The 25,190-nt window shown below is 34.5% G+C and overlaps 4 protein-coding genes across 4 annotated transcripts; 2 read left to right on the top strand and 2 right to left on the bottom strand.

Moving 5' to 3' along the window:
• Positions 1 to 3,601: 3,601 nt before the first annotated feature.
• On the bottom strand, positions 3,602 to 4,404 carry MONOS_11471 (uncharacterized protein; the record flags this gene model as incomplete). Its single annotated transcript, XM_067864004.1, has 2 exons — positions 3,602 to 3,715; positions 3,886 to 4,404. 2 exons carry the CDS (start codon positions 4,402 to 4,404, stop codon positions 3,602 to 3,604), a joined length of 633 nt encoding a protein of 210 aa, XP_067723265.1.
• A 1,597-nt stretch (positions 4,405 to 6,001) lies between these two features.
• MONOS_11472 (uncharacterized protein) lies at positions 6,002 to 6,419 on the top strand (the record flags this gene model as incomplete). Its single annotated transcript, XM_067864005.1, has 2 exons — positions 6,002 to 6,065; positions 6,127 to 6,419. The coding sequence occupies 2 exons, from the start codon at positions 6,002 to 6,004 to the stop codon at positions 6,417 to 6,419; spliced, it is 357 nt and encodes a 118-aa protein (XP_067723264.1).
• A 3,475-nt stretch (positions 6,420 to 9,894) lies between these two features.
• Positions 9,895 to 10,272, bottom strand: MONOS_11473 (uncharacterized protein; the record flags this gene model as incomplete). The annotated part of the gene is made up of 1 exon (XM_067864006.1): positions 9,895 to 10,272. The coding sequence occupies one exon, from the start codon at positions 10,270 to 10,272 to the stop codon at positions 9,895 to 9,897; it is 378 nt and encodes a 125-aa protein (XP_067723263.1).
• Positions 10,273 to 16,655: 6,383 nt separating this feature from the next.
• Positions 16,656 to 24,924, top strand: MONOS_11474 (uncharacterized protein; the record flags this gene model as incomplete). The annotated part of the gene is made up of 4 exons (XM_067864007.1): positions 16,656 to 16,677; positions 16,795 to 18,006; positions 18,106 to 23,117; positions 23,292 to 24,924. The coding sequence occupies 4 exons, from the start codon at positions 16,656 to 16,658 to the stop codon at positions 24,459 to 24,461; spliced, it is 7,416 nt and encodes a 2,471-aa protein (XP_067723262.1). The 3' UTR covers positions 24,462 to 24,924.
• Between the last annotated feature and the right edge of the window lie 266 nt (positions 24,925 to 25,190).

The following is a 25,190-nucleotide window of genomic DNA, read 5'->3' as shown; positions in this document are numbered from 1 at the left end:
TAAAACACTCGACGAGCTGAATCAAAAGTTCCATTTCAATCCAGCTATTATAATAAATATCAACGAATCTTCAACACGCGTTCCAACAGTTTCAAAAAAGCTTGTTGTGAATGCAGCAGATAGGAAAGCAGGTTTAACGAAAGATCCACAAAGAATGATTAATTCTACATTCGTGGCAGCCGTTGCAGTGGACGGATATGCCTTTCCTTCTGTCATTTTGTGGCCAAGTGTCAATCTGCCCGAGAAGCTGAAATCCCTGTTATCTCCAACGCTTGAGATTTGAGCAAATGGAAGCTGCTGGATGGACAACGAGTGCTTTAAAAGGTATGCTCTCACCGTTCTTCTACCTTCCATCATCGAAAGAAGAAAACGCATGTCACTTGAAAATGAACACATTCTTCTTCTTCTTGACTCTCATTCATTTCACGCAGATCCATCGATCTGGAGAGAATTCTAAAAACAACAAGTCGACTTTGTAACCTTCGTTCCACACAGCACACACCTCTGTCAATCGTTGGATAGAGGAGTGTTTGCGGTGTTCATATCTGAACTGACAAACAGATTTGAGGCACCATCTTCTAATTCATCTTTCTCCAAAAGAGCAGCAATTTCCGACATTCTGCCTCAAGCCATCCACACTGCATTATCTCTTTCTGTAATTCAGAAAGTTTTCGTCTCCAGTGGTGTTCTTCACGATTCTTCTGGTAAAGTTCTTTTGAAACTGACCGAGTCTTCAATTTTCCCTCTTCCATCCCGAAGAAATAGATTCAACTTTAATGGAAAAGTGATAACTGACGAAAACCTTTTTGTGAAATGGGAAAATCATTTGAAAATGAATATTGAAAAGAAAAATGAAATGGATGAAAAGGAGAAAGATGAAGTGAAGACTGTTGTGGATGATAAGAAAAAAAAGAAAAAGAAAATATATCAATGTTAAAAACGACGATTCTGATGAAGAAAAGAAAGATAATACATATTATCGAGCTGAAGGAAAAAGGAAAGTTATTAGAGGAATTCATTTCGATTTTGTTTTCTTTAAATTGTGTTGTTTTTTGAACCGTTAACGCTTCACTTTTTTGGGTCAGAATGAAGAAAAAGGGTCAAGATATAGTTAAAACCCTATTATAAAAAAAAATTAAAAAATCAAAAAGAAAAATTATTGAACAATTAAAAATACATTTGAATTAATATTACTAAATAAATAATTTAAAAAAATTATTTTTTTCCAAGACATTATGAAATAACATTTGTCTAAATTTTTTTGAAAAGTTCCTTTTGTTTAATTTTCTAATAAAACAAAAATTTCTTTCTTCAATTAAATTTCTGTTCCCTCTCACCAAATTTCGCTGTCATGCAATCAAAATCTTGACAATGATATTATTTCTTTTTTTGTTAAGTTACGTGAGTCGTAACAGAAAATTGATAAAAATAAGAAATTTTTATTTTATTAGAAAATTAAACAAAAGGAACTTTTCAAAAAATTTAGACTTTTAGGTTTTTTCCTTTATCCTTTTTTTTTTTTTTTTTTTTTTTTTTTTTCGTGTCTCTTGTGAAATATCTTGGGTTATTAATAAGCCTCTGCGACCGACAGACATTTTTTAAACAACTCGACAACTCGACCGACAATTTTGTCGAGTTTAATTATTTTTATTATTTAAAAATTTTTTAAATTTTATTTTTATTTTTTGTTAATGAAAAACGAAACAAAATTTTATTTTTTATTTTTTATTTTTTATCTATAAAGATTCATAATTTAATATGGAAATGATAAATCAATAATTTACCTTATTTTTTCAGAAATTCTATTTATAATAATGGGTTATCGACAGATCTTTGTCGAGATCAGTCGAAGGACAATGATCAGTCGTTTGACAAAGATCAGTCGAGTTGTAAAATATAAATGTGAATAAATGATTTTTTAACAAATAATTATTATTTTTTATTTTGAGACTTTCACTGACTTGAAGATTTCACTTTTTTTCATTTTTGAATCATGCTTGCTTCGATTTCTAATTTTGAAGTTCAATAATTTGGATAAATTTTATTTAAAATGTTGCATTGCTCAAACAAGGCTTTTTGATTATTATTTTAAAAAGGAAATGGTGTTTTGAATGTTTCAAACTACAAACATTTATTTATTTATTTTTTTTTTTTGTTTTGTTTTGTTTTTGATTTTTTTATTCATATTTGATAACGTTGTTTCAGTCATAACATTTGATTGTTGCGGTAATTCTATGAAATGATAAAATGGTTGTTTGAAGACTGTTATTGTAACTAATAATTGTAAAAATCTTTTGTTCAAAGTTAAATTTTGCACAAAAATATATGATGCGATTCTTTTTCTATAACATGAAACTGTGATAACATATAAGGGTCGAAATTCTATTTTCTAAACAAAAAAAGTGAAGAATCATTGTTCAGATAATTTCGTATACTCCAGAGAATGAAATGTCACTCTATTGGGGTGCTTGAGCGAGATGAAATGAATACAAGGAAACTACAATGGTGATGAAGGATCACATGGAGCTGCATGCGAAGCCGAAGAGAACAGTAGAAAAGAAGGTTGCTGATATGAAAAAATAGTCTGATGGAGTGAAGAACATCCTATTTATCGGAAAGAAATTGTTTGAAAGAAGAGAGAAGGAGAAAGGGGGAAGAATGAGAATGAGAAGAAGAGGAAGAAGAAATAAAAGATTTTAAAAGAATCATGTGATGAAGAGGAGGAGGAGAAGGAGGATGAGGAGAAAAGGAAAAGAAGGAAGAAGAAGGAGAAGAAGGAGAAGAAGGAGAAGAAGAAGAAAGAGAAAGAGAAGAAGAAGAAGAAGAAGAAAGAGAAAGAGAAAGAAGAGAAAGAGAAAGAAGAGAAGAAGAAGAAAAAGAGGAATTTATTTCTTTGCCAGAAATTGAAGAAGAAGATGGAGAAGAAGAAGAAAGAGAAAGAGAAGAAGAAATAAAAAATTTTGGTAAATGTCAAATTATTAAACAGAATTCAAGTCATTCTTCTTCTTCTCCTTCTTCTAATAAATTAATTTCTTCTTCTTCTCTTACTTCTCTTTCACATCTTTTTCTTCTTCTTCTTCAATTTTTCCTCTTTCTTCTCTTTTTTCTCTTTCTTTTCCATCTCTTTCTCTTTCTTCTTCTTCTTTTGAATCTAAAAGACTAATAAGACATAGAATTGATACATAAACTTCTTCTTTCCCTCATCCTTCTCATTCAACTTTTCTTCTTCTCTTTCTTCTTTTCTTCTTCTTCTCCTCCTTCCTTCTCCTCCCTCACCAACGCCCTCATCTCCTTCTCAACCCTCTAAAACTCCTCCGCCCTGCCTATCTTTCTGATCCCCTCTTCTTCCTCCATCGCTATGGCTGAGTCAAAATAAGGCAGATATTTCGTGTGGTGTGTCGCCAACAAGACAGTTTTTCCTTTTCAGCTGTTTGTTGATGCATTTGATCACCAGTGTCTGCTTAGCATTGCGCATTGAACACTCACAAAAAATGTCATCCAGCACAAACACCTCTGCCGATGAAGAGACAATCTGAGTGAGTTCTGTCCTCATATTCCTCCATCTTCAGACAGGTTGTATCCTCTTTCGCCCACTTCTGCTTCATCTCTGCCAGGAAGAATGGCTTAAATCTTGTTCCAAACAGCATGATTGAATGAAGAGGGAGAAGTGGAAGAGGATGTTGGATTTGATGGCGGAGTTGAAGATGAAGCAAATCTGAATGGGAAAGAGGGAGGAACAGATATGTGAGGCATATTTGAATGAGAAGAAAAAAATTAATTTTGAAAAAGAAATGATGGATATATCATAAATCAGTGAAGAAGAAGAAAACAAAACAATTCAAAATAAAAAATAATAAATATTTTTTTTCTTTTTAACTTACACACCTGAGGCACATAAGCCACCTTTCCCCTTAAACAACCTTTCCCTTCCAAACAGATTGTCTCTCCCAGAATGGATGCGAGCAGTTCTGATATGTCACACCCAACAGAAACGAAGAGGAGAGTGTGAGAATGCCTTTGGAGAGAGAGGGAAATGTTGTGGAGAATGAGAAGAGGAGAAGGCAGAATAGGTGGAAGATAATCTTCATCCTCATCTTCATCCTCATCCTCATCATCATCATCATTGTCATCGTCATCGTCATCCATGCCATTCAACCAGTCGAAGGTGAAGCGAGAGAAGAGGAGGAATGAGGAAAGGTGACAGCAAGAAGAAGAAGAAGAAGAAGAAGAAGAAGAAGAAGAAGAAGAAGAAGGCTGATAAAACAGTTGGAGATGATCGTAATTTTCTTTTTCTCCCTCTTCTCCTTTCTCATCCCCTTCTTCCCCTTCTTCCCCTTCACACATATCAAAAGACTCGGATGACTGCATTAGCATCTCCTTTCTGTTAATGTCACTTTTCTCCATTCAGATGCTGTTAAAAACACAGGCCGACAAACACGACGATGGTGAGTGCCTCAACAGGCGATAGCAGACACTTCAGATGGGATTGACAATCATCTGCAGATAGAATCAGTTTTGGATGAAGTTTTTAAACAAGTTTGCAAAATAAGTACGTATATAAAAACATTAAAAGAAAAAAAAATTATTAATAAAAATTTGCATTTCAAAATGAAACAATACCTTTTTTAAAAAATATGACCGTCTTCTCACCTCTTTGACTGATGCAGCCTATCTTTCATCATTTCTTCCCAGCCATTTATTATTATTAACTGAAGTCAAAAGGACAGCAAGGTTACACCAAAAGAGAGAAAAAAATTGAAAATATGAAATTAACGTTGCAAAAAGAGTTTTAGTTATTTAAATTTTTTTATAATTTCTTTCTTTCTTTCTTATTTTAATAAAAAATGCATAAATGTTACAAAAATTGGATTACACACCTTAATTTAATCAACTATTTCTATTGTTATCTGTTCTGTCTTGTCGGACTTGCTTCGGTATCGCTCGTAATGTTTCAAGGTTTGTATTGAAAACCACCCCGAAATCCGCGAATCAACAACGATCAACAAAATTGTCTAAAATTATGATTTTCCAAAAAACGCAGAAAGCGCCTTTTCGGAAAAATACACGTTAAGTGGAAATCACCTTCAAACGATAAATGTGTTGAAATGAACTCAGTGTTCCGTATGTGCTTGGTTCAGTATATTGCATAAATCTTCTCCTTTCAGAATTCTTTCATCTTCGCTCAGCCTCAAAATCTTTAATAATAAAATCTCTTTCAATGCTCAATAAGCGATGCTGTCCTTTGTTGCCTTGATAAATTCTCTTATGCGTTCAATTATCATTTGCCCAATCATCAAAAAAATGCAAATTGTTGAAAGCTTGATTCCCCTCCATCAATTTTCCTTCGACATGACAATCCACTCAATAAAGGAACTAATTACAAAAGTGTCCCGATTACAAATAACTTAACTCTCCACATTAAATTTAAGATGTCCACAGAAACCAGCCAACACCTTGAAATAAAAGAAAAAATCATTTCGATGATTCAAAGCTTTCAAATAACTCCAAAGGTAATCATCAAAAAAGAACTTCTAACGTTTAGATTTTAATTTGCAATAACGTTAAAATGCACAGTTTAATGTGCAAATTGTTGCTTTTTTGTCACTTTTTTGTTTTGTTCTTTAAATAATTAATTGCCTCTTCTTCATGTGGCTAATAATATAAAAACGAATATTATTTTGATGCGCAATACCAAATATGTGCGGTATTTTTCAAAATGTTCAACAATTCATCGAAATTCCATTCATTTTTATGAAATGAATTATTATTGGTTCGATCAGAGAGAAATTAAATTCTTTCGTATTTGGCTAAATACGACCAATATTGCAGCTTCTTTGTGATTTCTTTTTTTTCGTTGATTTAATCCAAGAAAAGGAATTGAGTTTGGACTTTATCTTTATTTTGTCAATCAATAACAATGTTTGTTTTTCTGTTTGTTTTTCTGTTTTTCTTTTGAAATTTTGCGGTTAATTGATCTTTGCTAATAATAGACAGAATGGAAATGTGCAGTGAAGATAAATCCAATGATGATGTTCAGGAGCAATCACTTGCAGATAAATTTTTAAGTTTGTTCATTTTATATTTTTTTAAGAGCTCAGCGCTTTCCCTCATTAATTAATTTTTAAGAATTGTTTTCTGAACTGGAGCATTGCCCAGAAAGCGAGCAGAAAGTGAAAATCGAAGAAATGAATGAAATAATTGATGGAATGAATAAAGAAGAATATGAATCCGTTTTTACAGAAGAAATGTTTGAAAAAATACTCAAAATGATGGAAGAAAAGACATTATCATGGGGAAATGCAATCTTGCTGTTGAAGCATATTGGATTTTGCAAAGCGTTGAAAAGAATTTGGATTGAAGAATTTGAATATTCTTCACTTAACAAAAGATTTGAGAAGATAATTATTTATGAAAATTAGAAAAAGAAAGGAAAAAAGATGAAAAGAATGAAAAAGTTCTAGTTGATCTTTGCCTATGCAATTTTTCTCTGAGTTGCATCTTCCAGTATGAATTGTTATCGATTTGTGAGTCTTGTCTTCTGAAAGCTGTGCTGAACAAAGAAGAAAACGAGGAGGCTCAGAAGGATGTGGAAATGGCTTTTATGGCTTTGTGCAACATTCCTGTATTTAATGTATGAGCATTTCTGTTTCATTTTTATTGTGTTTGCTTTTTTCTCATTTTTCATTAGTATTTTGTGTAAGAACTGTAACTGAATGAAATGACAGAAATTGTGAAATACCATCAAGAACACAGAAATCTGACACAATTTGCCTTTCAATCTGCTTGGGGTTTTTTGATTTACAGATTGGACAATGATAAAAGCTTGAATGAAGTGATTGTGAATGAACTGCATTTTGGAAGAGAGTCAACAAAAGAACTGGAAGTGCTTACAAGAAATGTGGATTGGAAAAGAAAAAAAGAAGAAAATGGAAAAGCAGAAGTGATAATAATGAGGAGATGGCTCTATTTATTTTTTGATTTCTTTCGCTCATGCAGATCATGGAACGAAGAATTTGTTGGACTTATCAGTTGCGTTGCGAAAGTGTTTCACTCGGCAAAGAGTTATCACGGAAGTATTTGCAGTTCATTCATTGATTTATTAAAAACAATTGCTTGTCGCAGGTATGCAAAAGTTGAAGACTTGCTGAGAGGCGAAGCGGTTGATGTGTTTTAGAGAAGATTCAATGGCACACATTGAATGAACATGAAGTTTATCAAAACTTGTCAATTTTGATGAATATTTTAAAGCGATTGAAAATCGAAAAGAATAAAGATGAAATGGAAAAAGAGGAAAGAAAAGAGTTGAAAAGGAAAGTGTTTGAAAAGATAGAAGAAGAGGGATACGAAGATACCATCACAAGTCCTCATAAAATGTTTGATTCTCTCAACGAAAACTACCGTTGTGAATTGTTGTTGGATATTTCTGATTATTCCATGATTGTTTAACCAAATTTTTTTCAATTAATTTTGAAACTCCAAAATCATATCTTTTTATTTTTTTTTTTTTATTCATTTTTCAAAATTTCAAAAATAAAAATTAATCTAAGAATTTTTGTTTTTATTTCCTTTTTCAAAAAAAAGGAAAAGCCAAATCAAAAATTGCATTTTTATGTTTTCAATTTGTTTCATCAAGAATCTTCATTGAACGAATATTCACATCCCATATTCTTCAAATAGATTCATATTTCGTTGGGCATTTAACAGTTCAGTAATTTCCTTTTAAAACCAGTGGATAACTCTGCTTTTTCTCGGCATAGGTCTGAATTGTACCATTTCGTTAAAGCCACTTAAAATTTTAAAATTTATTTAGTATTAATTATTATAATTCATGTTAGCTGATATCACTCGGAATGAAGCAAAATAATTATGTTGAAAAACTTTAAAAAAACATTATGATCTACTTCCCATAATATTTTCATTAAAAAAGCAAGATATTTATTATTCAATTTTATGACTTTGTGGAGTTACAAACGATTTTTCAATGCAATATTTGAAGAAAAGCTTTAATTTCTATTGTTAAAGTTAGAAAGTTGAATCATATATATTCATTTATCTTTCATTATTCTTTCTGAATAAGAAAATACTCGATATATCCACTTTTGCGTTATAATGCATTTGTAAAACAGTGGAAATGCAAAAGACAAGTTGATGAATGCATGTCTAATGGTATATTTATAAATTTTTATTGATATTAAAGATTATTTAAAAATCAATAATTTTTTTGTTGTTTCAATAAAGAAACATTTATTTTGCATTTGGCTCCTGAAAAAAGTTTTGATTATAAATGAAACCCACAATTCTTTGTTTATGAATGCAATGGTAATGTTGGAAAAGGCGAATCGCGGTTTCAGAAAGGAGGAAAGGAAAGAAGGATTGGAATGTGTGTTAAAAAGATAGTGCTTTCGGAAAGGATTTGAAAAACATGAATGAGAGGAATGCACAAGAGGAAAATTTAGAAAGGAAGATGAATCAAATAAAACAGTGGAAACAACGGAGAAGAAGAAGAAATACGTTGTTGGAAGACTTTTTTCAAGAGGACATTATAGAAGATGAATAGAATGAAAATAAATGGATTGGGGCTTGAATGCGCTGCGGAAATGTTGTGGAAGAAGGAGCAGTGAAACGGAAGGGATGAAGAAGGCACAGAATATTCATAAAAGTTTGCCAAGCATGCAAGAGGTTTATAATTGGGATGATGTTTTTTATGAAGTTTGGAAAAGTAGAAGAAAGAGAAGAAAGAGAAGAAAAAGAATCGCAAAGTGGAAATGTTGAGGAGAGAAAAAGAAATAGGGTGAGGAATGTTTGAGGGTAAGATGGTTTTATTCACTGCAAGGTTGCAGGCAATGATGAAGGAGGCGATAGATGCTGTGTGTTTCGGAACAGAAAGGTTGAGAAAAGCAGACAGAAGAAAGAGAGAGGATGATGAGTGGCAGGTTGTTGGGGGGTTGAGGATGAAGCGGAGAAAAGGATGCTGGATAGGCATATGGCTGATGGAGCAGATGTGTTTGTTGAGTGAGGTCGAGGGGCAGTTTTTTTATTGGAAGGGAGAGGAAAGAAGAGTGAGATGGAGAACATATGGAGGGTGTGGATCTTGTTGAAAGAAGAGAGGGAAGAAGAAGGAAAGTGGGCATAAGAATTGTGCTATGAACAGAGCGGATGGGTCTGTCTTCGGAAATTCACAGAAAATTGTTTTGTAATGTTTTGAAAGATTTCAATCTCTGTATTCTCGGGTTTTTCTCATTCAAATTGTTGGTTTTTTTTTTTAATTCAGAACCATTCTGGGCTTGCACATTTTTGTTCGTTTTTTCTTTCATTCACTTGATGTTTGCTCCATGTTTAATGAATTCTTCACATAAATGTTTTGTTTTGTTTTTGTTTTGGATTTTGTTACGAATTTGTGAAAATTCTTTTTTAAAGAAAACATAAATTCTAACATTTTGTCGTTTTAAAAGTATTCTTTTTTTAAAAAAATGGAAATAAAAAGTTCAATAAATGAGTGAAGAATATTAATTAAAAGAAAAAAAGCACTTTTCGTTTCAGAAACATCCTTTTCCAGGATCAGGTTTTGCGCACAGTTCCCTTTAAGAGCCAAACTCTATCGTTGAGGAGATGCAATTCAGTTGACTTTTTTTGTCTCCACACCGACCATCAACAGCCGTGACATCGGCATCACAAACACTGAAAATGAATCACATTTCCTGAAGAAACACTCGTGGTGATCACAACATCCTCCAATGAGAGTGACCCACTCCCATCAGACACCACAACCACGCTCGGCGAAGAAGGACTTGCATTTGAGTTGCAGTCAACCTTCAAGTGGCTCATTCCAAGATGACCTGTTGACACACTGAACAGCGCTCCAGTTGATGAAAGTTCTCCTGTTCCAATCGAATTCTAATCTTTGCCTTTCCCAATGACTGAAATCTTCTTTTCTCCAATCTCAATCGTTGTTGTCTCGCTCACATGATTTCCTTCCATCAGTGTGATTGTCAAGCTAATTTGCACTTCGCACATCTCAAATCCCTTCTTCACCGTTTTGCACGGATTTGATTCATTTGCCCCACATAGTTCATATTCATCATTCCCATTCACAGAAACATATAACGTCTTGTCCTTCAGCCAATCCTTCTTTTCTGTGTGCTGAAATTTCCAACTCCCTGAACTCGACAAATTATATCCATAACACATTCTTCTGTCATCTGTATTTGTGGAATAGCATTCATAGAACGGATTGTCTGAAGTCGAAATGGCATTGTAATAATCATAATACATCACTTCATGTCCTCGTGGATTGGCTGCAGAGCATTTGCATTCATGGAAGAACAAAGAATTACAATAAATTATCTCGTTTTGCGATGTTTGTCAAAATGGATACAATCTCAAGCCTCATCCCTCTTGTCGTGCTGAACATGAAATGATCTGAATGCTCCTCACTTTGAATGCAACTGGAATATTGTAACAATACAACCCTCCACCCCAAGTCGATGAAAGCGAAAACGAAGTGAAATTGCGCTCAAACACACACGAGCTCACTCCTTCTCCATCTTCTTCATAGACGCACCCTGATCCAGGTTCACTGATATTGTAAAATCTCAAACCTCCCCCATCGTAGCGAGCCTTGCACATCTGGAAGCTGCACCCACTTACAAGGGCACATGAAATTATTTCGCAAGCATGCACTCCTCCTCCTTTATAATAAAAAAGTGCATGATATGAATTGAAGGCATTGTTAACAATTTTAACTGACTTAACATTTAAACAATGAACTCCTCCTTCAATACTATGAAAAACACAATTATAAACAGAACTTTGTGAAACCGAAACTGTTATTGATGGCTGAACACTTATGAAAATTGAACATATGAAAAAGAATTGTATTCCCACGAATCATTCGTTTCTGTTGTTTTTGATCCATTATGTGCACACGAAATAAATGAGTTCGTCCAATAACTGAAACGGTTGTTGCATCTTGCATTTGATTACTATTTTTTCAGTTATAAAGATTGCGAAAAGCAACAGCCTTCTTTTCCGAAGATCAAAAAAATAGAAATCATAAATTAAAATGAAAATAAAATTAAGTATGCATTCTTAACATGCAATAACTCATAAAAAGAGCATTGAAGCTAAAAAACTCCCTATAAAATAGAGAAAACATTTTATTGTGGAACAGATCAACAATGATTTTTATTGTGGTACATTGATCAGTTGAATTTTTTTATAGTTTTTCAACATAATTTTTTGCTTCTTTTAGAGTGATTTCAGTTAACATAAATTATAACAATCAATAATAAACAAATTTCAGAGTTTCTAGTAGCTTTAACAAGATGGTACGATTCAGACGTATGCCTTTTTCTCTTTCTCTCTGTATTTTCAATGAAATTCCAGAAGATGAAGGCGATATGGGTGAAAATACGATCTTTCAAAAATTTATTGCATAAGGCATTGAAAAATTGTTTCACTCATGACTTTATTTCGCTTTCTCAGATTTTGAAATAAATTTGATTTTCAAATCCTGAAGCAGGCTTCGTTGAAATCAAAGCGTAAAGTTTTGTAACATTTCACGAATGTCAAAAAATGAACTCATTTTAATTTTGTTTTTTGTTCTCAAATAGTCAACGAAAAGCGCACAATTTTTCTATAAAAATGCCTGAAGAAAAATATTTTTCCCCATCTATGAAATGAAATTTCTTGAAAAGGATTAAGCAGCAATGATGATGATAGCTTTAATGAAGAATTCAATGTTCAGTTTTGTGAGAACCAATTACAACAGTAGCAAACATGGCTGAAAAAGAAGCTGACCCAATGCTCAAATTCAAAATGGGAATTAAAGAACATGTCAACCAGGATAAATTGATCTTCGCATTCTTCTCTTTTTTGTTCAGTTTTTCATATCTCTTCATTCTTTTCTTTCACATTGTATTCCTTCGCTTTTCTCTTCATTCCTTTAATCTCATCATCTCACAGAATAACACTCGTTTCATTCATTTCATCTCAAAATGCCATTCTACAAATATTCAATCAAATTCCATTTCTTTCTCATTCTCTTTCATTCATTCTGTTTTCATATGCTTTTCCCAATTGATGGAGATAAAAAAGATGCTTCATTAACATTCCTTCCTCACAATAATATCCAAAAGTTGTGTGATTGTTTTTGAAATCATAATTTTTTTCGTGGTGTTGATTTTTCAAAGGTTGTTTGTCATTGAATATTGATTTTGAATTCAAATGCTGAATTCATCGCATCTGTTTCATTAACAAACGTTAAACACAAATAAGGATGTTATTGCCTTTGATAAACTTTTTCATTTTTCACTATTCTTTTGCTAATATTAAAATGAAATTTTCTAATCAAAATTTCGAATGAAATAATTTGATATCAAAAATAATCACCCATATATTTTTGTGAAATTCTCTGCAATATATAATTTTTTCTTTAACATTTATTTGCACAAGCACATGCATGCGTCAGCTAATAGTATACTCAACACCTATATTAATTGGATTTTTTTGAAAAAGATGCAGATGTTAACGTTTAAATTTTTATCATAAGAAAGAAAAATTTGAAAGCATAATTATTTTTGAGTTTAATTATTGATGGAGAAGAATTGCTTTCTGTTTTTTATTTTATTATACACATTTTCAGATTGTTTATTCAAAAATGCTTTGATTTAAGCTAACGCCAACTTGAAAAATTCAATTTAATTAAACATCAAATCAAATTCAAAATATCTTTGCAAAAATAAATCATGTTTATAATCTTTTGCCATCAACCTCATTTTTCTCTGAAAAAAAAAGAAAAAGTGAAAAGTTTTAATAAAAATATGAAGAGTTATTAACCATTGAACAATCTAAACTTCTTTTGTCTTTCTTTATCAACTCTTAATCATTTTTTTTTTGCGATTTCAACAAAAAAATCAAAATTTCATTTTCGTATAAAGTTGCAATAAAGCAGTGATTGGCGCCTAATTTTTAAAAAATAAGTGAAAACAGTGCATCATGTGAAGTGTTTTTCATCAAAAGATGTTCAAGAGTTGGCTTTCGTTTTATTCACAACAAACATTCAAAACCAATTGCATGATAGCAATGATGTTTTTGGTAAGAGCAGAAGATAGGGGTACCTATTTTTTTAATAGAAAAACTTTTGTATGTACTCAAAAAGCTTCATTGACAATTTCTATGCTGTTTTAAGAAAATAAATGAGAACATTGAGTGAATTCTTGTGATATTTTGTGAATGTGAAAAAAATATAAAAAAACTCAATTTTCAGTGTATTCAGAAGCATCACTTCCATCACCTGCTCCTAGATCCTCGTCCGATGATCCTTCAGCTGTTAGAGTTATATCACTATCAGTCTCTGTGTTTTCATCGACAAAATCTCTTATTTGCTCCTTTTGATTTTCGTACTCCTTTGTAGGAACAAAATCATAAATTATTCTGATATACTCGTGATAATGTAAAGGTTTGTTTTTTTCCATCATAAAACTTGCCAAATAATTATCTAAAAATTTTAATCTTGTACTTGTACGTGGCAAAAACCTTCTTAATTGACTCCAAAGCCATTCAATAATATTCGTGCAAGCAGATGTTGTTTTTTCTTTGAACCGATACTTATGGCAAACTGTTGAATGTTTAAAACCCAAAGAATTCAAACAGGAATACACGCGCCACTCGTAAGTATAAATTGTTGTCTGCTTTTTTACGAAATTTTCAATAATGGGTATTAAAGTTTCTTTCTTTCTGTTTTCGACACGAACTATCAAACATTTTCCTTGGTTTCGATCAGTTTTTCGCTCCACCATTCCAAAGATCCATATTTATTGCTTATCCCTTCCTTTTTTGAATTTTCTTATGCGAAGAACAGCTTCATCTATTTCAACGATGCACTCTGATCCTCCCAATGTCAAATCCATTTTCGCAACAGTGTTAACAGCAGCTGTTCGAGAAACACTTGCCCAATATGAAACAGTATCTCTGCTTATGCCTACTAAATACGAGGTTTGTTTGAAATTTAATTTCATATATAATAAAAGCAAAAGTTGCAGAAGTTTTGATACCCCAATCTTTGACATGAAAAACGAAGAGTCCTTATAAACACTTATTTTTCTTTTGCAATTTTTACATATCCAGCAACGCTTCCCCATATTAAGACATAAATTCATTTGTTTCTGACAATTTGTGCATTTTTTGGAACAGCAATTAAGTAATTGCACTCGACACCATGTCCAAGCGCAATCAGGGTCCATAAACATTCTTAAATATCTCGAAATAGATATGTTTGTTTCCATTTCAGTCAGGATCAAATGACAACGAAAATTGATCAATCCCATATTTTCTGAAAAACGAGCATAATATGTTTACAAAAATGTGCAAAAAAATAAAACTTTAAGTGATATAAACATTTCAAATTTATATATTTGTTGTTGTTTATCACATTTTTTCTAGGATCAAACAAAAAAAAAAATAGGTACCACTATCTTCTGCATTTACCATGTTTTTGCGTCCACAGGCAAAATATGTACCACTTATTTTAATCTGGTTACAAAGTTATTGATTTCAAGAAAAGAATTTTTGTGGAACCATAACAGATGATTTGATGATTGAAAATCCCAAATAAAACCTTATTGCAAGGGCATCATTGAAAAAGAAAAGGCAGGAACTATTTAACTCTTTTTTTACGATGAAGGTGCGGAAGTGAAAGAATTAAAAGCGAGGACTTTTTCAACAGAAGGAACACCATCAAATCCTCATTCAATCAGTGCAGTTCAACAGCCAGATCAAAAAAAATCCATTAGAAAGGCAACACATAAAAGAAGAGTCCGCGAGGATTCCCCTTTTGAACAGTCAGAGCAAAACTACTGTCAACAGCGAAGCAGATATTGATTCCTTTGACAAAACACCACAAACACTTTACGCAGAAACAGAATATTCCTTTGAGTACTCCATCATTTTTTTGCCAACATTATCTTCAATAGCCAATATGTTTCATTTGCCTTTCCAAGTGAAGCCAAAATGATTTCATTGATTTCGTCAGTTTCCCAAATCCACATTCAATTCCATTCCGATCTGCATTCTTCTTTGAATGTGTTTCCATTTCCTTTGCAACTTTATTAGATTTGTCGAAAATGTATTGGTTGCATTTTAACATTGAAAAGCAATATTTTGGACGTTCCTTGAACATCAACCACGTGACATTCATTGTGAGGTTTAAGTCATTTGTTCGTAAAATCTATTCAATTGGTTTTCACAATTCTCCATCATCTTTTTAGATATTTTGGCTCGATATATTTTGAAGTTACATCATTTTTGAAATGAAATACACACAAGTTTATCAGAAAAGCGCTGGCTTTGGCGAGAATTTGCTTTTATGGAAATTGCTTGGGAAGAAAAGATAAAATCATTGGAGCACAAGGAAGAGAGAAAAGAAAAAGAAGAAAATTGAAAAGAAAATGAAAGGATAAGGTTGATGAGAAGAAGAAGATTGAGATAGAAACAGGGCCAATGCAGAATGGAAAGAAAAGAGCAAGAGATTGTGAAGGAAGAAGAGACAAATGAATAAGGTTGTTAGTTTTTTGCAATGAGAATGTTTGGCTAGAAAAGAAGGGCAAATTGTGCGCTTGCTTGATTGAAGAAAGTGTTTGTTTTTTTGAATGATGGAAAATTTGAAGAAATGGAAATATGAGAAACGATAGACTTAATTTTTATTTTTATTTTTTGTTTTTGTAAATGTGTTTTTGAGTTATAATTACAACACATTTTATTCTTTTATTTGTTTGTTTTTTTTCAATCTTTTGGAATTTTTTTTTCTTTTTTTTTTAAGTATATGAGAAGAGAAGATTCACATTGCATGTCCTTTCAATTGGAACAAAGAATTTCTTTGAAGGCATCTTTTCACAATAAAAAGCAGATGAGTGTTTTTGAATAACAAACATTGGCTGTTTGCATTGATTGGATAAATATGCAAAACTGAGAAGGAGCAAGAAAGCGGGTGACGAATAAAGCAGAAGAACATATTTGGATGTTTGACACAAAGAAGCTGGAGAAGAGGATGTTAAAGAGAGGAAATGAAGAGAAGAAGAGGGAAGAGTTGAATGTTGGAGAGAGGAAAATGAAGAGAAAAAAGGAATTGACTGTGAGATGCTGTGAAAGTTGGGGAAAGTTATGAAGGGAGAGCAGTTGAGCAGCAGACAAGTGGAAGAAAGAGAAGGTGGATGAAGAAAGATTCATCATTTGAGAGCAATGAGAGAAATGACATTTGACAATTCAAAACAACGCATTCAAAGGATGATTTTGAGATCATTTTTTGGATGGGAGATTTTCACCTTTTTATAACTTTGCTGGACATCAATTTCTTTTTGAAAAGGTTTTTTATCTTTCATTCAGTTTCATCCTTTTTAAATTTTTTATTTTATTTTATTTTTTTGAAGTGAAAGAATTTAATGTGCATCAGCAAATACCGATTCATGCCTGACAAAAACCAAAGAAAGCCACATGCTTTGGATATGCTCCAGATGTATTTCAAAAGCCCAAAAAGTGATTTGCTGAATGAAATCCTTTTTACTTTCCAATTGTGTTGACAACCATAATTTATTTCTATTTGATCGTCCGGAAAAAAATAAAAATTTCCTACTCAAAATTGATTTTCATTCCATTCGAGAATGCATTTGTTCCTTTTAGCATGTTTGATTCTTGGGAAGGCATTTGAAGCACGGGATATTTCTGGAACAGTCCCATTTGAAAACCAAGGTCTTTTTTCAAATTATTATTATTTCAATAATTTTCTTTATTTGTGTTCAGGTTATTCAAATGATGCACAATATCTGTCAGAGATTGATGTTAATTACTTGATTGAACAGAATGCATTGTTGGAAGTGAAAGGATTCCAGTCAGAACTTTCTACAGTGAAAAACACATTTTTGGGATTGCACAATTCTACAGTTGGACTGAAAAATGTGGCAATTGAACATTTGTCTTCACCTTTGATGCTAATAGCAGATAAATCAAATGTGATGCTTGATTCCTGCATTTCCCACCAAAAATCGGAATCTCCGTTTTATTTGAATCGCGGGTCAATCTGCCTCACAAACATGACTTTGATCCCTCAAAAGAATCTGAACCCTTACAGCCTCATATTTTCATCTGGTGGTTCTAATTTTGCCATTTTGAGAAACTCAATCATCACAGATCTGGCAGTTTCATCTTCAGATTATTTTCTGCTATCTGGAAAGAGCCAAAGTGAACAGATTGATAATTGTGCCTTCAGGAACATGTCTGTGAAATATGAAAAGAACAGTGATTATCGAATGGAGCATTCATGTTTTCGAAGTTCAATGGAGAACGGCCTCATTTATTCATGTGTGAATGTGTTTGAAGGAGGTATTTCGAGTGGATCTCATTCTTCACATGAATTCGTCTGCAAAAACACGACAATAAGCAATGGGAAAAGAGAAACTAATGATCTTCAACCAGGAGAACAAATGAACACAACAGAAAGCCAATCATTTTCATTATGTGAATGGACAGACTGCACAGCCGAACAAGGAGGTGCTCTTTATGTGCATGATAATTCAAATACCATTCTGAAAGTTGAAAATTCTTCATTCACAAGATGCAATGCATCATCCACGAGAGGCGGAGGAATGCATGCTTTGAAAATCGCTGAATGCATTGTGATTCATACAGCATTCGTCCAATGTTCTGCAGCAGCAACAAAAGATTTAGGAGGTGGAGGAATAATGATTGAGAATGTGAATACGCAATCAATGGTTGATGATTGTTTGTTTAATAATTGCTCTTCTGGTGACGATGGAGGGGCTATTGATCTACGTCCAACGATGACGAAAAAACAAAAGCCGTGCATTGTTAATTCATTGTTTATCTCTTGCAAAGCAAATCATTCAGCTTCATCCACTGGAGGAGCAATTGAGCATTGGGGATGCACGGATCAAGTTGTCATTTCAAATTGTCTCTTTTGTCAATGTGATTCTCTTTATGGAGCTGGTGCTGTATGTCAACAAATAAATTCAAATAATAATGGAGTTCTATTTTTCTATTGTTTTTTCCACAATAACACTTGTAAAAATGCTGGGCATGATATTATTCTTCAAGACTCAACAGAAAATAACATTGATTCCACATGCTATTCAACAAGGAATGCATCAAATAGAGTTAGCAAATCATACTACTCCATTGTCGATACAAGCAGTTGGCTTCGAAATGATTATGGAAGAACAAGATTTGTTTCTTCAACTACAACAAAACCCAATGCTGTTGACACATTTGCATGTGGAATTTATGAATCTTATCCATGCAGCACCATCAGCCGTTGCCTCACACAACTCATTCCAGATTTGGTTCCCAATGTAGAAATATTTTCGGGAACGATCACAGAAACTAAAAGTGTGGATTGTGGAGTGAATACGTACACAATATATGGCCAAAGTGATACGAGCACAACAATCCAAATTGAATCTGAAGAACCAGGCTTATCTCTATTTTCTATTTCTATAGGCACATTGACTGTAAGTGACCTTTCACTTGTGCATGATCCAATACATCCGAACAATCGTGATTCAAGGGTATTTGAGATTACTGGAGCAGGAGAGATGAGTATCAGCAGACTGAATATATCTGCTGGAAGTGGGCAATCAACAGAAACAGCATTCACAACAGAGCTGATCAATGTTCATAATGGAATGCTGCAGATGGAAAATGTGAACTGGGCAAAGACTATCTCCACAACTTCATTGTTTTTGCTTTCTTCGACAAATGAAATTACATTGACACTTTACGAGTGTGCCTTTGCGGGAATAAAAAAAACAACGAGCGGAGCTGCTGTCATCTCATTTTCCAACGAAAAGGTCAACGCCAATTTGAATTTTTGCACATTCGAAGGTTGTGGAAGCACAACTTCGGAAAATGGAGGCTCGATGATGCTATGTGTTGGGAATGAAAATGAGGTGAAAGTGAATGGTGGATCTTTTGATGAGTGCTTTTGTTCGTCATCCAATGGTCTTGGCGGAGGAATCCTTCTTCGATTATTGAATGAAAATCCAGAATTCCTGATTTCTTCTTCCTTTGTAACGAACACGGCTAAATGGGGAAGAGACATCTTTGTCATTTCACCAAATCTGGAAGAAACTGCAAAGTCACAGAAAATCACTTGCGTGACAGCCTCTTTGGATTCTTTTGATAAGGTTCGAGGATATGACAAGGGAAATACAACTTTGGCTGTCCCTCTGTGCATTTATCTCCTTCCCACCCCAGAAGAAATACGTGTGAGCAACGTTGAGGCATCTGATCACTCACACTGTGGAATCGTCCAATTCCCCTGTTTGACAATGAAGCACTCACTCGCACGATTAACAGGAGAAAAGAAAGTTGTTGTGAGCGAAATGATTGCGATGAGCGATGAATTGACCTTTTCTGAACAGAAACATGATATCAGAGGAGAAGACGATCAAAGTGGATGGACAGTTTCTGATTCAAGTTCAACATCCAATTCAGAGATGATTTCATTGAATGTTGAAACAGAATTATCAAAACTTATCTTCTCTCTTTCTTCTTCTTTTTCATCACATTCCACTTTTATTTCTTGTTTGTCTTCTTCGTTGACTCTGTCTCACTGTTCACTATTTCTTCAAAATCCTTTATCTGAATTATCATTGCTATTCTTATCTGTTGAATCTGGAACCTTGGCGGTTGATTCTTTCTCTGCTTCATCAATCACTTTGAGTGGAATTCCGTTGATCTCTTTGTCTGGAAGCGGCACAAATACCGAGTTAATGAGCACTCCGTGGCTGAAAATGACGAACTGCACTTTTTCAGAAATCGAAAGAGCAGCAGGAAGTGGAGGCTGTATAAGCATTGACAATAGCCATGATGAAAATTCAAATGGAGAAATTAATATTGAAGAATGTGGTTTTGATGGATGTTCAGTGCTGGCTGATGGAAGCAGAGGAGGGGCCATCAATGCTCAGATAAAAGGAAATATTCAAATGAATGTTATTTCATGCACGTTCACAGGATGCACAGCACCAGCAGAAGATGAAAAAACTGGACTTGGAGGAGGGATGTCACTGGAGTTGATCGATGGCTTTTCTTCATTTGTAATCTCATCTCAAATTTTTGAGGCAGACAAGCCTAATATTGCAAGATATGGAAATGACCTTTTTGTTGAATCATCCGACTTGACAAAGAGCATCACAAACACCTCTCTCCCATTTGTGTCTGAGAATCTGGATGATATTTCGTTGGATTCGATGAGAGGCTTTCATGGAAGTGACACAGCGAATGCCATTCCACTGGTGTATTTTTGGCTCTCACTTGGCTCAGAAGTGTTTGTTAGAGGTGATGGGAAAGATATACTTGCCTGTGGTTTTTCAGATTATCCTTGTTTGTCAATCGATTATTCGTTGGCAAAAATGCCAAAAGCAAACGAAAGGATTATCAGCATCATTGGAAAAGGAATTCTTCAGAAATGTGTTGATGTGAGTGGGTTTTCAATAAGCTCAAACAATGCAGACACGTGCTTTTTGGAGTGTGTTTCATCGCTTGAAGGATCAGAAGGATCAGCAATGAAAATTCTGGACAAGACAAATTTCGAACTGATAAACTTTGTGATTCCATCTTCATTCGCAAGTGGAGTGAATGTTTTGATTTATGTTGGCTCAAGTGAGGGATTGTTGACTGTGAAGGACTGTTCATTCACTAAAATGGAAGAAAGCGGAGAAAAAATAATCAGCTTTGGGTTGATCAAGGCAGATGGTGGAACAGTTGTGTTGGAATTTGTAACAATGCAATCTTTACACTTTTCAAAGGATGTTATTTCACTGTTGTCAACAACGACTTTGAATATTAAAAACATGACGATGAAGAATGTTGAGCTGGATGGGGCAAGCGGATTGAGCATTTCAAAGAGTTCAAGAAGAGAAAAAAATGAAGATGAACAAGATATTGTTATTGAGTGGAGTTTATTCGAAGAAGTAACCCAGAATACGACTGATGATATTTCCATCATTCAGGATATTAATAATGAGCCATTGAAAATAGTGATGCGAAACACAACGATAAAGAAGTGTGGTGGAACAAGGTGTGGAAAGGGAGGAGGGATGTTTTGCATGTTGAACGAAGGAGGATGTTTTGACTGCTCATTTTGCACGATTTCTGAGTGCTTCTGCTCCACCACAGGAAGAGGTGGATGGCTGTTTCTGGAATGCACCTCGGTGGTTGAGCAGCCTCTGAACTTTATGCTATCCAACATCACGTTCAGAGACAACTCTGCATTGAGAGGGAGAGATGTGTATATTCGATGCCGCTCAATTGAAACACAAATTGTTGATGACCAATTCCTTTTGGATTTCAGAACACCGTTTGTGAAAGAACTGGCAGTATGGGGCTGCATAACAGATTCTTTTCTGGACGAAGAAGATCTTCTGGTGAGGGTTGTGAAATACCAGAGCGAAACGATATTTGTTTCTTCAGTTGCAGACAAACATGGAGACAGCAAGCAATGTGGAGGGTTTGAAGTGCCTTGTGAGTCTTTGAGTGAAGGAGTGACACATATTATTCCATCATCTTATTCTCAGCTGCTGATTTCAAAGGAAACAATCATCAATGGGGAACGTGATGTGCATGATGTGATCATCCGCTCACTTGAATCTCCCTCAACTGCTTTGGTGCATCTGAACTCAACAATTGTTGGAGACGAGGGAAATCTTATCACAACTTCAGAGAAAGTTCGGATCGAAAGTGTTGAGTTTTCCTTTGGCAAGTCGTTTTCTTATTCTGGAAGTTCAATCATTCATGAAGCGAATGGACAACTTTCTGTTTCATTTGTTGATTTTTCTTTAGTTGGCCAATCAGATAACATAGAATCTATTATTCTCAATTCAACATTGCTGAACATCGAAAATGGAATTCTTCATGTTGACAACTGCTCAATATTCATGCTTTCATTCAAGAAGCCTTCATTTTTGCTTAATGGAGACGAGATAAATATTACAAATGTGAAACTGGAACAGATTGAATCGGCAGCAAATATATTTGAGATATGCAGTTGTGAAAGTGTTGTTTTAAATGGAGCATCTGCAGATGGAGTGAAATTGTCTGAAGGTTGCATCATTGAGATAAACGACTCATCTTCGAGTTCAATATCTATTGGAATCTGCTCATTCAGCAACTGTACGAGGAACTCAGAAGGAGCTTCTGTTCTTTCAGCATCTTCAACTTCTGCTCAAATGACACTTTCTAATTGCACTTGTTCAAATTGTTATTCAGTGTCTGACAAAGGAAACATCATGAAGATAGGAAATGCGAGGGATATTTTGATGGATTTATGTCGATTTGTTGGAGTGCTTTCGAATGAAAGGGAAAGGGAAATGGAGGGAAATGATGATTTGAGAGAAATATGCGAATGGAGTGGATCGCTTGTTCATTTTTCAAACACTTCATTGGTGATGAAGGATTCATCAATGTTGAATGCTTCGTCAGGTGGATTATCCATTTCCACTGGCAATGCGACAATTGAGAAAGGAGAGTTTGAGAACAACAATCCGTTCATTGAAAAATATCCATCAGTGAGAAGAAACATCCTTTGTTCAGATTCTGGAATATTGAACATAAATAGTTTGAAAGGTGGAGATGGGTTGATGCCCAATTCTTCCCTTTGGGTTTTGAATGATGGATGCACTCTTGGCGGAATAGCAGGAGAAAGGTCATCTCCTTTCTTCATTCCAAAGCTCGAAGAGGCATCTCTCATTGAAAATGGTGGTAATGTTGTTGTGAAATTCAAGGGATCCCTTTTTGTGCCATGTGACTTGTCATTCAGACTGGTGTATAAAACAGGAGATGTGGAGTTGGTTGAGACATATCAGTTTGAGGAAGACAGTTTTGTTTCAGAAGCAGAAGTGATTGGAAGAGTTCCATCAGAGAATATTTCATTGGCTTCAGATGAAACAGAGGTGTCTGTGATGATATTGTTTGGGAAGCAACAGGCATCAACTTCTCCGCTGATTCTGAAGAACAAAACCGAATCATATGTCAAAGGAGATGAAAAAGTGGTTGAAGGAGGGAAAGAAGGGAAATCATATTTGTTATTGATTGTGATTGTTCTTGTTGTGGTATTATTGATTGTTCTGATTGTATCAATAATATTCATTGTTCGATGGAGGAAGGCGAAGAACGAGAACAAAGATCTGAGAGAGATGGTGAATGATAACATCAGAAAGGATCCGAAGGCGTTTGAGATGGTGACGATGGAGATGTCACCAGAGGAGCAGTGGAGGAGAGCAGAGAGGGAGGCAGAGAAGAAGAATGAAGAGAGGATGAAGAAGAGAGTGTATGCGAAAAGCTTGGGACACTCAGAGTCATCAGAGCATTTGCTGGCTGAGAGCGGCTCAACTGAATACATATTGGGAAAAGACTCCGACAAGATCCCAGAATGGATGTTGGAAAAGGTTGATGAGAAAGAAATTGAGGAGGAAACAAGAAAGAGAACACCATCACCATCAATTTCATCAACCTCAACAACAGATACAGATTCCACTTTTATCCGACCAGAGAGTATGTGCCCCACCACCTCATCGATGTCGAACTTGGTGGATGCAATGGCCTGCTCATCCCCTCATGAGAAGCTGATTGTGGATCTGAGGGATTCACTGTTCATGTTGCTTCATGGAAGGAATAAAACAAAGGAGATGGCGATTGGCACGCTGGAAGAGAGGGAGCAGACAGCTGCCCAAATTCTGTTCTGGGTGGCCAATCTCGCGCTTCACTCTTTTGATGAAATGGAAAATCCACTTTCTTCTCTTTCCAATCTGAGTCCGCACATTGTTTTGTTCTCAGAGCACATGGTGATCTGTATTGTGATGCACTCAGACCTTTTATCAGATGATAGTTCAGATATTTCATCCATCTCTTCATCAACTGTTGTCACTTCAACAACCGATGATAATGATGATGATGATAATTCCCTGCCCTCATCTGCCTTTGAGGATGAAGATAGTTTCAAAAAAGAGTGTTTGAGATGGAAGGCTCCAGAGTTGCTGATGAACAAGAAGATGGGGGCAACAAAGGAGTCGGTGTCATTCTCGATTGGGATGATGCTGTGGGAGTGCCTGACACTGGAGGTCCCATTTGGGGATTATGAGGGAGAGGTGGCGGGGCAGAAGATTGTGAATGGAGAAAGACCAGATGCAAAAATGATGGAGGAGTCATCTTTTGGGGAAATGGTGAAGATGTGCCTCGTGCAACCATCTGCAAGCAGGCCTTGTTTGGGAGATCTGAAAAGAGAGTTCATCCAACACTTTCCAGCAAGTGCAGTTGCGCTCACCATGTCAGATGCTCTTTTCACCTGCAATGCTGAGAGCTGTGGCAAAAAAGACAGCAAAGTTGACAAGAGTCAAATTAGCAAAAGCAAAAGCAGTGAATCAGATTCCAACATTGGCAGCATGTGCAATCGTTGAGAAACGAATTGCTCTGTGCAGAATTGTTGAAAATAGAAAAATTGAAAATGGCTTTTAACTTCAATAAGAAGCTTCTCGTTTTTTGTTTGTTGAAATATATCGCATCTCTTTTCGGTTTTTGTTTTTGTATTGCTTCCATTTTGTGTTTTTGTTGCATTTCTATCATTGATATTTTTCTCTCTGAAAATGAGAGTGCTTCCTGAACGGGAGCATCAAGAATAAAACTGTTGGCATATGATTCATTTGGAACAGATCTTCCATTATCTTTTGTTCTGTTTTTATTATTTGTTTTTTCGAAGAAAGGGAAACGTCAAAAGTGATTCAATTGTCACAGATTTCACATTTACTCATGGAAATGCCTTTTTCGAGATCAATATATTTTTTCACATTTCCCACAGAGTCTTGATGCTGTTTTTCATCTCATTTTTTTCACTCGAAATGTTTGTGAAAAAACAGATTGATTGTTCTTTTCACAGTCTTCTTTCAACTTACTGGAAAAAAAAAATATTTCCCCAAACATTTTTTTCAGAAAATGTGAAACACTTCATGTTTTCAATAAAAGAAAAATACCATCAAACAATGTGGATATTTATTGTTAAAAAAAATAAACAAAAAAATGACGTTTTCATATGGATTTGTTCAATTGAAAACGAAATATGAGTTCAATTTTCAAATAAAATTAATTTGATATATAAAAGAAAAACTCTTGTTATCAATCAGTCAATTTTC

Source organism: Monocercomonoides exilis (assembly GCF_001643675.1).
Source record: "Monocercomonoides exilis strain PA203 chromosome Unknown scaffold38-1042076, whole genome shotgun sequence".
NCBI lineage: Eukaryota > Preaxostyla > Oxymonadida > Polymastigidae > Monocercomonoides > Monocercomonoides exilis.
Note: the sequence above shows the minus strand (reverse complement) of the source record. Positions and strands in the feature narration are given on the sequence as shown.